The sequence below is a fragment of the Pseudonaja textilis genome, chromosome 1 (genome assembly GCF_049901715.1).
Source record: "Pseudonaja textilis isolate UNSWEBS1 chromosome 1, rPseTex1.2, whole genome shotgun sequence".
In the NCBI taxonomy this organism is placed as follows: Eukaryota; Metazoa; Chordata; class Lepidosauria; order Squamata; family Elapidae; genus Pseudonaja; species Pseudonaja textilis.
In genome coordinates, this window is record NC_141990.1 from 3,534,828 (window position 1) to 3,547,182 (window position 12,355).

At 44.9% G+C, this 12,355-nt stretch overlaps 1 protein-coding gene across 1 annotated transcript in view; it reads left to right on the forward strand.

The window, feature by feature from the left end:
• Positions 1–12,355, forward strand: part of LOC113452955 (transient receptor potential cation channel subfamily V member 2-like) — a 34,299-nt gene that overhangs the window by 4,289 nt on the left and 17,655 nt on the right. The window contains exons 4-10 of the mRNA XM_087924486.1: positions 194–327; positions 1,895–2,047; positions 3,861–4,001; positions 6,551–6,849; positions 7,503–7,679; positions 9,234–9,392; positions 11,036–11,131. Of these exons, the coding sequence (XP_087780612.1) occupies positions 194–327; positions 1,895–2,047; positions 3,861–4,001; positions 6,551–6,849; positions 7,503–7,679; positions 9,234–9,392; positions 11,036–11,131 (1,159 nt within the window). The remainder of the gene's footprint in view (positions 1–193; positions 328–1,894; positions 2,048–3,860; positions 4,002–6,550; positions 6,850–7,502; positions 7,680–9,233; positions 9,393–11,035; positions 11,132–12,355) is intronic.

Consider the following 12,355-nt stretch of genomic DNA (forward strand, 5'->3'; position numbering starts at 1 on the left):
CTAGAACTCACCGTCTCTGGTGATTGGCCCAAAGTCACCCAGCCATGGTTATTGGGGGACATTCCTGTAGTGGATGAGGGGAATCCCTGGATGAGGGATTTCTGGGGAGCACTTTAGAGAGCGAATGGATCGACCAGAGGACTGTAAGACCGAATCCCGTCTGGATCCTTTTCCTTTCCTTCCTTCTCTGCAGACCGGATGACCCAAATCGCTTCGACAGGGACCGTATTTTTGGAGCCGTGGTTGCGGGAGATCCGGAACAGCTCAACGGCCTGAGCGATTATCTGCAGAGAACGTCCAGCTTTCTCACCGACACTAAATATAGAGGTAGATCACTTTTTTGCTGACTTTCTTGCCTTAAAAGGTAAAGGTTCCCCTCGCACGTACGTGCGAGTCATTTCTGGCTCTAGGGGGCAGTGTGCTCATCTCCATTTCAAAGCCGAAGATCCAGCGTTGTCCGAAGACGTCTCCGTGGTCATGTGCCCCGCATGACTAAATGCCGAAGGCGCACGGAACGCTGTTCCCTTCCCACCAAAGGGGTCCCTATTTTTCTACTTGCATTTTTTATGTGCTTTCGAACTGCTAGGTTGGCAGAAGCTGGAACAAGGAACAGGAGCTCACTCCATAACGCGGTGCTAGGGATTCGAACCGCTGAACTGCTGACCTTTCTGATCGACAAGCTCAGCGTCTTAGCCTCTGAGCCACCGCATTCTTTACATCAACATAAAAAATAGATAAGCTTCATAAAACTACCAAGAGAAGATCATATTTGTAGCTCAGAGTGGAACTGTGGGGCCTTCGGTGCTCTCTGAGTTTGATGGTTTCCTTGCAGACATTTCGTGACCCAACTAGGTAACATCATCAGTGCTAGAAGGCAATGAAGGTTGGGACGAGAAGGAGAAGGAGGAGGAGGAGGAGGATGACAACGACTGTGGGTCATTGGTGCTCTCTGAGCTTGGTGGTTTTCTTGCAGACATTTCATTATCCGGTTAGGTAATGTCATCAGTGCTAGAAGGGGGTGTGGATGTAGAAAGGAGAAGGAAGAGGAAGGTCAAGGGGTAGAGGAGGATCTGTGGAATCTTTGTGGCTCCCTGAGTTTGGTTGTTTTCTGGAAGACGTTTTATGACCCAACTAGGTAACATCATCAGTGCTACAAAGGAATGGGGGTTGGGAGGAGGAGAACTTTGGGGTCATTGATGGTTTTCTCGCAGAGATTTCATTACCCAGATGGGTAACATCATCAGTGCTAGAAGGGAGGGTGGTTTGCAGAGAGGAGAAGGAAGAGGAAATTGACTGGGGAGTCCTTGGTGCTTTCTGAGTTTGGTAGTTTTCATGCAGACGTTTCATGACCCAACTAGGTAACATGATCAGTGCTAGAAGGGAGGAGGAGGAGGAGGAGGAGGAGGAGGAGGAGGAGGAGGAGGAGGAGGAGGAGGAGAAAGGAGGCAGTGAAGGAGCTCTCTGAGCTTGGTGATTTTCTTGGACATTTCATGACCCAACTAGGTAACATCATCAGTGCTAGAAGGAGGAGGAGGAGGAGGAGGAGGAGGAGGGAGAGAAAGGAGGCAGTGAAGGAGTCCTTGGCGCTCTCTGAGCTTGGTGATTTTCTTGCAGACATTTCATGACCCAACTAGGTAACATCATCAGTGCTAGAAGGGAGTATGGGATTTGCTTATATACAGGGGCCTACATTAAACCGCAGCCTAATCAAGGAACCACTAAGAACACTCCCACCGACACTGACAGGGTAATCCAGTGGTATATATCCCAATGAATTCTGGGAGTTGAAGTCCGCCCATCTTCAGGCGGCCAAAGCGGAGAAACCCTGCCTTAGGAAGATGGAAGACGGGCGGACATCACCCCAGCCTCCTTTCCCTGGACTTCTTTCTTCCAGATGGGAAGACGGGCAAGACCTGTTTGATGAAGGCCCTGCTCAATTTGAAAGACGGGCGGAATCCCACCATCCCTGCGCTCTTGAGGATAGACGAAGAGACCGAGAACCCCAACCCTTTGGTCAACACGGCTTGCACTGATAGCTACTACAAAGGTAAGTCTCCATTTTGGGACGTTGAAGGTGGAGGTGTCCGTTTTGTAGTGTGGGGTGCAGGGGTGGGATTCAAAATTTTTAACAATCGGTTCTGCGGGCGTGGCAAGGCGGGCATGGCCATGTGACTGGGTGGGCGTGGCTTCTTTTTCTTTTTCTTTTTTGACAGCACAAGGGGGTCCATGCTCCATTTTGGGGCCTCCTGAGCCTCAGGGAAGGCTTCTGTGGGGGTGTTTTTGCTCCCAGGAGGCTTCCCTAAGGCCCAGGAAGGCAAAAGGAGCGAGGGGGGAACAGCACCCTGCCCACGCCCCTCCGCATGCTCCTTTTTGCCTCCTGGGCCTCAGGGAAGCCTCCTGGGTAAAGCAGTAAGACAGCGAGGGGGATCTCAGAACAGCTGATAGTCAGAACAGCTGATCGTCCTCTCCCTTCCTTCCTTCCTCCTCCTTTCCTTCTTTCCATCCTCCTCTCCTTCTTTCCTTCCTTCCTTCCTTTTCTTTCTTCCTTTCTTCCTTCCGTCCTTCCTCCTCTCCTTCCTTCCTTCCTTCCTTCCTCCTGGGCAAAGCAGTAAGACAGCAAGGGGAATCCCAGCACAGCTGATAGTCAGAACAGCTGATCGTCCTCTCCTTCCTTCCTTCCTTCCTTCCTTCCTTCCTTCCTTCCTTCCTTCCTTCCTTCCTTCCTTCTTTCCTTCTTTCCTTCCTCTTCTCCTTCCTTCCTTCCTCCTCTCCTTCCTTCCTTCCTTCCTCCTGGGCGAATCAGTAAGACAGCGAGGGGGATCCTGGCACAGCTGATTGTTGGAACAGCTGATTGTCAGGAGGAAAAAAAGAAGAAGAAATACCTTAAGGAGTGACTGAGCAGGGGAGAATGCAGTCAGCAAGGTCAGGCATGTGCTATCGCAGGACTGACTGGGCAGGGAAGGGAGGGGTGGGCAGAGAAGGGCAGGCCCAGCCAAGGACACGGTTTCCCGGTTCTCCGAATGTGCAGAATCATAACAACCAGCTCTATAGAACCAGTCCAAACCGGGAGATTCCCACTCCTGATGGGGTGGCTGGAAGGAAATCTTTGGTTTGGATAGGTTGGAACTCCTTCCTTCCTTCCTTCCTTCCTTCCTTCCTTCCTTCCTTCCTTCCTTCCTTCCTTCCTTCCTTCCTTTCTTCCTATTGGTCTCTTCCTATTGGTTTCTTCTTCTTCTTCTTCTTCTTCTTCTTCTTCTTCTTCTTCTTCTTCTTCTTCTTCTTCTTCTTCTTCTTCTTCTTCTTCTTCTTCTTCTTCTTCTTCTTCTTCTTCTTCTCCTTCTCCTTCTCCTTCTCCTTCTCCTTCTCCTTCTCCTTCTCCTCTCTTACTTTCCTCCTCCTTCTTCTCCTCTTGCAAGATCTTAGGAAAATTCCATATTTTAGCCAACAAACTTGGGGAATGTTTATGTATTTAATCAGCTTCAATGGCCACCCATGTTAACATAGCAAATTTGTGTGTGTTTCTGAATAGAGAGCCAGGGATGTGATCACAAAAGTCAAGATGGCCACTATCACCAGAGAGGACCTTAAGAGGACAATTCCTTCCTTCCTTCCTTCCTTCCTTCCTTCCTTCCTTCCTTCCTTCCTTCCTTCCTTCCTTCCTTCCTTCCTTCCTGCTTGCCGTCTCCTCCTCCTTCCTCTTCCTCTTGGTTCTTCTTCTTCCTCTTTATACTTCTTCATCATCTTGGTTCTTGCTCATGGCCCTATGGAGGCTGCCATCTTGACTTTTTTGATCTCAATCTTCAGACACCCCTGTTAACCTTTCCATCTTTCTCCGGTGCCATTTTTCACCACCTGTGCAGGCCACACAGCCCTCCACATTGCCATCGAGAAGAGGAACTTAGATCTTGTGAAGATCCTGGTAGAGAACAAGGCTGATGTCCACGTCAAGGCTTCTGGTCATTTCTTCCAGCCGCACCGCAAAGGGGCGTACTTTTATTTCGGTATGGCAGCAGAACAAAACTCAGGTTTCATTCCACAGAGATACAAGTGGGTGCCCACGGTGGTTTTGAGGGCCAAGTGAAGTTTTTAACTCATTTTAACACGAAATTTGTACTCGTTGTTTGGTACCCAATTGAAAAGCTAGAATGTGTCACTGTCGGTTGCATTGTAACTCACTACATTATTCCTTTTTTAGAAAAAGTATTTATTTATTTTTATTATGCTTTTTCACATTTACATATCTCATTCTCATCTTTAACAATACTGTGGCATCATTGTTACATATACAAATCTCCATACATTTATATTCATTTATAAACATTTTTCTTATCTCCATTATTCTTACTCCTACTATTCAACCATTCATACCAATTGTCCCATACCTCATAATATTCTGGCTCTTCTTCACCATTTAGCTCTAGAGTGAGTTTGTCCATTTCAGCACATTCTAATGTCTTTTGGATTACTAATTCCTCCGGTGGCACACCATCTCGCTTCCAACATTGTGCGAATGTAATCCTCGCCGCTATTATGTGTGTAATATCACATATTTGGTTTTTTTAAACTACATTTCCCCTTAATTATTCCTAAAAGGTTTGAACTCGATCTGACATTTCACTATTTCTTGCAACCACCTCCGTATTTTGACCCAGTGTTTTTGGGCTTCCGGGCATAGCCACCATATATGGAAGAAGGTACCCAGGCTCTGTTTCCATTTCCAACATCTTGGATTCATATTGGGATACATTTTTGCCAATCTCATTGGTGCAAAATGCCAATGGTAAAACATCTTATAAAGATTCTCCTTGTAAGCTGCAGATCTTGTTAATGTATTGTATAATTCTTACTCAATAATTTTTTTCCCAGTCTTCTAGTCCTATGTTATGTCCAAATTCTTTTGTCCATGCTATCATACATCCTTTTACTACTTCCTCTTCGCTATATTATTCCTGTTGTGGCTCCGGGCTTGGATTCAGCTCCTGTGACTGATATGAGTTCAAGTGAGGAGGTCATGGCAGAAAAATATGAGCCGGCATGGCTCAGTGATTGGACTGGTAACCAGGATGAGGAGATGGACGTGACAAAGGACGACAGACCTGATGTATTAGAATTGTCAGGACCTTTGACCTCCTCTGGTTCCTTATCTGATCAACAGCCGGGAATGGCTGACAGGGAAGTTTTGAGAGAGTCTTCTAGTGGAGATGAGAACTTGGAAAATTTGTGGTTAAATGTAAGGAACAGAAGACGGTTGAAAAGGCAAAATCAGCTGGAGCGAATGAGGAGAGCGAGTCAGTAAATTAGCACGTTGCCTCAATGAGTATAAAAGGACACAGCTGGGCTGGTACATTTTGCCAGGAACAAAGTGACTATTTGAGTGAGGACGTTACAGCAAGATGCTCTGAGACTGGAGATTTATTGCCAGGACTGGTTTGCCGGACAGAGTAAAGATTTATGCTGTGGTTTCTGCCAGCCGTTATCTTGTAAGACTTCTTTCCGTTTGATTTAATTGTGAAACGGCTGCTTTCTGTTTTGTTCATTGGAATTTTGAAGGGGAGTCATAACAATTCCTTAAGAGGAAAAATTGTTTGTTGCCTTCTTCTTCTTCTTGATACTCATCGTTTTTGGTACTCATCGCAGCTCCCAGAATCAATTAACAATGAGTATCAAGATACCATTTTAATTTGAAAAGTTTTGAATTTCTGAGAATGGGTAAAATTGGGTAAGGTGTTTTCCTTAGAGCCAAAATAGGGGTGGGAGGGGGGAAATTTTGGCTGATTTTCAAGTAGTCCTCGACTTACAATCGTTCGATTAAGTGACTATTCAAAGCTACAACGGCACTGAAAACAGAAACTTATGACCATTTTTTACACTTATGACCATGTAGCATCCCGTGATCAAAATTCAAATGCTTGGCAACTGGCTCCTATTTATGACAGTTGCAATGAGTGGCCACGTAATTCATTTTTGTGATCTTCTGGCAAGCAAAGTAAATGGGCAAGGCTGATTCACTTACTGATCATGTTCCTAACTAAACAACTGCAGTGATTCACTTAACAACAGTGGAAAAAGTCATAGCAAAATGGGGAAAGATTCACTTAACAACTGCCTTGCTTAGCAACAGAAATTTTGAGCTCGATTGTGCTTGTAAATCAAGGGCTACTTGTAGCCATTATTCCACTGTCTTTCAACCTTGGCAATTTTAAGCTGGGTGGACTCTAAGTCCCAGAATTCCCCAGCCAACATGGGTGACTTAAAGACCTGTGAACTTCAACCTTGGCTACTGGAAGACCTGCTGGCTGGGGAACTCTGGGAGTTGAAGTCTGCAAGACTTAGACTTGTGAACTTCAACCTTGACCACTTGAAGACCTGCTGGCTGTGGAATTCTGGAAGTTGAAGTCCACAAGACTTAAAGCCTGTGGATTTCAACTTGAAGACTGGCTGGCTGGGGAATTCTGGGAGTTGAAGTCCACAGGTCTTCAAGTGGCCAAGGTTGGACACCTCTGACCTAGATGGTCAATGCAACCTTGGCCAATCGTCCTCTCTCTTCCAGGTGAACTTCCTCTCTCCTTGGCCGCTTGTACCAACCAGCCAGAGGTGGTCATGTACCTCCTGGATAACCGTCACAACAAGGCCAAGCTGACCGAACAGGATTCCATGGGTAACACCGTCCTCCATGCGCTGGTGATGGTGGCCAATGACACGGAGAAGAACACTGAGCTCGTGGTCAACATGTATGACATGATCCTGATGAAAGGGGCCGAGATGGACCCTGCCTCCAAGTTGGAAGAGATTGTCAACCGGAAACAGCTGACTCCTTTGAAGCTGGCCGCCAAGACTGGGAAAGTTGAGGTAATCTTCCTCCTCACCAGATACATAGCCCTCGACTTACAACCATTTGCTTAGGAACCATTTGAAGTACCAATAACAGAGAATATTCATAGCTCAGGGTTGAAATGAAGGGTCCTTGGTCAGAGAGCAATTTGGTTGTGACCAGAAGCACGACCGACTGCACATGGGAGGACAGACTGCGCATGCATGGAAAGGGAAATTGACATGGCAAGGGAATCTGCCACAGCCAGGTTTGTTCACCACCTGATTTTTGAATCGTGACCCGATTCAAAAATCGGGTGGATTTTTTTGGTCGGAACTCAATTTGGTTGCAGACAGGAGCGTTCGTGACCTGAGGTTCCACTGTAATTTGTATGTCTTTATTGTGGTGTTAGTGAGGTGTCCCCTTGACTTCATTGTGGATTCTTCTCACATCTTCTTGATGTTGGAGACAAAGTAGAGAAAAGAGATGGCGGACATAGTTAGGTGCAAGAGGACAAAAGTCCAAAGAGAGTCATGTTTGAGGAGAAGTTTTCTTGATTATGTAGTTAAGTTATCAGAGGTGATCTTCAAGAACGTCTAAAAGTCCAAGATGATGGCTGAATATGGAGATCATGTTGACTTGACCTCTAGAGATATTCTTGTCATTAACTCAACTGTCTTGGTCTCCCCAGATCCTTAAGCACATTCTCCACCGAGAGATGAAGGACCCCAAGTTCCAGCACCTTTCACGCAAGTTCACCGAATGGACCTATGGTCCGATCCACATCTCCCTCTACGATCTGACCTCTGTCGACAGCTGTGAGGAGAACTCAGTGCTAGAGATCCTGGCCTACAGCAGCAACACTCCAGTGAGTGGGTCCAATCAAGAATGGTTCTTCTCAAGATCTCCTCTTTCCCCTTCTTCTTTTCCTCTTCTTCCTTCCTCTTTCCTCCCTCTCTCTTTTTCTCCTTCCTTCCTTCCCTCCCTCCTTCCTTCCTTCCTTCCTTCCCTTCCTTTCTTATTCTCTTTCCTTGCTTCCTTCCTCTTTTTCTCTTTCCTTCCTTTTTCCCATTCCTCTTTTTCACCTTCCTTCCTTCCTTCCTTCTCTTTTCCTTCATCTTTTCTCCTTCCTTCCTTCCTTCCTTCCTGCCTGCCTGCCTGCCTGCCTGCAAAACCCTTTTTGAAAAAGTTGGTTCTGGATCTTTTTTTAAAGAATGAATAAAAGTATTCCATTCTTTTAATTTTCTTTAAACTGCCGTGTGATTAAAGGACAGTGTTATCTTTGTCCAGTTTCTAAATATGGGTGTTTAGATAAATTCAATATTTTGCCATACTGTTTTGGCCTGAAATTTCAAGGGTTGTATCTAGATAGTGTCTCCAAATACTTCAGCAACCTAACACAACATTTGGGGGTGCGGGTGGGGGTTGTCTCCAAATACTTCATCTTGAGGTTCAATTTTGACCACTTTGGAGACCCCTGATCTAGTGGGGACTGAGAATACATGCTTTAAATCTCCTGTCCTTCTCTGTTAAGATATTTAACAATTTAGTGGCTGGAGCAGTGGGGTTGTGCAGTGTGCCAGGACGCATAATTGTGGCTGATTGTTTGGAGCCTGGTCCTGCATAAAGCAATCTGCATTTTGATTGGTGGCTTTGGGTGTGGAGGGGATGTTTCCATTCTCCCTAACTTTTTTCTTCTGTGTTCCCTATTGGCTCTGTGATTTACCTCATGATGGTCCTGCTGTGTTTATTTTTACCTCACGAGGCTCTTGCTGTGTTGATTTACCACATGATGCTCCTGCTCTGTTTATTTACCTCAGGAGTGTCAAACTTGCGGCCCATGGGCCGGACGCGTCATGTGCTGGCCACGTTCACCCCCCATTTTAGTAAAGGGGAAAAAAGTTGCAACATGCCACATGATAACAAAATGTTGTCACGAGTTTGATACCCCTGATTTAACACATGATGCTCCTGCTGTGTAGACTTTTACCTCATGATGCTCCTGCTGTGTTGATTTACCTCATGATGAGGATGAAGTTTCTTTCTCCGAGCTTGTGGGTTGTTTCCGAATGTTTCATTACCAGGCTAGGAAACATTTTCAGCGGAGTTTAGAGTTCTCCTAAACTGCTGAAGATGTTACCTAGCCTGGTAATGAAACATTCGGAAACAACCCACAAGCTCAGAAAATGAACTTTCACCTTCCTCCTACTCCCGAGCTACAGATATTCACCACTATTACCTCACAATGCTCCTGCTGCGTCAATTTACCTCATGATGCTTCCTGTTTACCTGACTGCCTTGTTTGCTATATATATAGTTGTAAGATATATTTATTTATATAAAACGACAAGTTTGTGTCAGTGTCTCTGACTCCATTTGGACACCAGTAACTCCACAATTCTATGACATTTTCTCTCTACAGAACCGGTACAAAATGGTGGCCCTGGAGCCTTTGAACAAGCTACTTCAGCACAAGTGGGAATCCTTCATAAGAAAAAGGTTTTTCTTCAGTTTATTCCTCCACCTGATTTTCATGTTCATCTACACAGGCACTGCTTATTACTGGCCTCTAAAGGGTGAGGTAACTATTTTTAAACAAATGGATGCTTTTGGGTAATGGAGGTGAATTTGAGTTAGTCTCTTTCTGTAAGCCCAACCGAACTCTCTCTCTCTCTCTCTCTCAAAAAAGGAGAATACTACAGGTAGTCCTCGACTTACAACCACAATTGAGCCCAAAATGTATTCTGTTAAGTGAGTTTTGACCCAGTTTATGACTTTTCTTGCCATAGTTGTTAAGGGAATCACTGCAGTTGATAAGTTAGTAAGTGAATCTGGCTGCCTCATTGACTTTGCCTGTCAGAGGGTCACAAAAGGGAATCACAAGGGACCTTGGGACACAGCAACGGTAATAAATATGAGTCAGTTGCTAAGCTTATCAATTTTGTTCACGTGTTCATAAGGATGCTGCAAAAGTCATCTGTGAAATGGTGATAAGACAAAACCGTTGTAACTTTGAACAGTCACTAAATGAACTGATGTATGTCTAGGACTACCTGTACTGAACTCCAAGAAAAAAAGGATAAAAAATTTAAGCAAACTAATAGCAGTATCATTCCAAAATAAGAATATGTTTCCAAAGTCTGATGGAATTGTATTGATGTATTTTATTTAAATAATGTGTTAGGATTCCGGCAGTTGCCCCTAATTAAATCATGAGCCTCGAGCCAAGCTTCAAAAACGTCAAAGGATTTATTAGGAGTGAACATGTCGACATGACCTGCATAAAGCCGATTCCGAGGCACATAATTCACTGTCACCTTTGACCCTGGTTTCCCCGCACCCCTCTGAGTGTGTCATAATTCTTATTCTACACACTTTCATAGCCAAGAGTCATCAATCATGTTCTCCAATTAGGAAATTCCAGTAGCTTAGTTACAATCTTTGCAAGATAAGAATGGAATGCACTTTCGGTTTTAAACTGCTTCACTACTCTTTTAAATTTCTCTCCCCTCCCTCTGTGCATGGCAACTCTAAAACAGGCATAGAAACGTTTTATGAGTTGACATCATGTGAGTGAAAGCCCTGCTACAATTCACAGGAGTGTGGCATTGTTGCAAGCAAATCACACGAGACTAATTTCAACAATTTTAGTAGGATTCTTAATTTAGTAGATAGAAGGAAGGCTGTAGACATAGTTTACCTGGATCTCAGCAAAACCTCCAAACCTTTTATCTCATGATAATCTCTTACATAAAATGCTAAAATATAAATCATACTACTGATAGATGCCCAGTGGGCTACAGGACTGTACCTGGGGAGGGAGGTAACTCCAGAGAGGAGGGAAGCCTTGAGAGAAAGACCTGGGTTCTGTGCATCTCAACATTTGTGTCATCTCTTTGTAAATGATACAAAGCTGAGAAATGAAATATAGAAGATCTAGACCAGGGGTGTCCAATCTTGGCAACTTTAAGATTTGTGGACTTCAATTCCTCTGGCTGGCTGGGCTATTCTGGGAGCGGAAGTCCACCCCTCTTAAAGCATTCTGGCTGGGGGATTCTGGGAGTAGAGATCCACCTCTCTTAAAGCATGCTGGTGGGGGATTCTGGGAGCGGAAGTCCACCCCTCTTAAAGCTGCCAAAGTTGAGGAACACCGAACTGAAGGCTCTGCCATTTCCCCAACCCCAAAGTCTCTGTCCTTAGCCTGCTCTCTTCCTCTCTTTACAGCCTCTTGTTCCAACGACAATGACCATCAAGGACTTATTAAGACTTCTTGGAGCTGTGGTCATTTTAATTGGTGGCATTTATCTCTTCATTGCTCAGGTAGGATGGATGTTCTTTTTTGTTTATGGCTCCTCTGACCGCAAATGCATTTTTTAGTACAGGTAGTCCCTGACTTATAACCATTCGTTTAACAACCAGAAAAAAGTGCCTTACTTGCACTTATGACTGTTGCAGCAATCATAAAGTTGCAACCTTAGCTAGCAGCATGGTTATCCACAAAATAGATTATGTTTTGCAATAGAAAAAAAACAAAGTGTAGGAATTTTTTTTTATTATATACACTTGAAAGTGACAATTAAATACTACTTTTCAACATATTCACCGAACAAATTGAGGCACTTATCATAGCGGTGAAGAAGCTTTGTAATTCCATTGTCATAAAATTCAGCAGCCTGAGATTTGAGCCAGTCAGTCACATCCAACCGCAGTTCCGCGTCGTCATCAAAGCGCTGTGTTCCAAGCCAGGTCTTCATCCTCGGAAACAAGTGGTAGTCGCTTGGTGCAAGATCGGGGCTGTAGGGCGGATGAGGAAAAATCTCCCACTTGAAAGCATTCAGGACTTCTCGAGTGCCGTAGTTCGGCCATCTTTAAACAATGCACCATTGGCGCACTCCACCTTCAGTGATGATATTGTCCCCGTACACTTCACACAGTTGCTGAAAAATTTCAATCGGTTAATGGTTTTTTTGCCAACAAAAACCTTATCACTGATCGCACCTCATAACTCGCGGGATTTTCAATTGCAGCACACATTTCAAACGTTTGCTGTGAAATAACGGGCAACGATACGAACCTCCCACTAGCACGACTAGATGCAGACTGAGCGGCGGACGCACAGACCAAAGATGGCCGCGCTAGCTCCGCCCCTTCTTGCTACAGACGAAAACGAAATCTATTTTGTGGATAGCCCTCGTATTTATGATGATTGCGGCATCCTGGGGTGGGTGGGGGTGTCACGTGATCATAATTTGTGACGTTCCCAGCCAGCTTCTGACAAGCAAAGTCAATGGGGAAGCTAGCAGGGAAAGTGACCAATTCCACTCATGTGGCATCTCACTTAACAATCTCAAATTTTTTGATCCCTATTGTGGTCATAAAATGAGGACTACCTGTATTCATACCTGCACTTCTGCCACTGATATGTGACCAGGGGTCTGCCGCTAACGGTTTCTTAATGAACCGTGGTGGTGCAGTGGTTAGAGTGCAGTACTGCAGGGCTCCTTCTGCTGACTGCTGGTTGCCTGCAATTTGGCAGTTCGAATC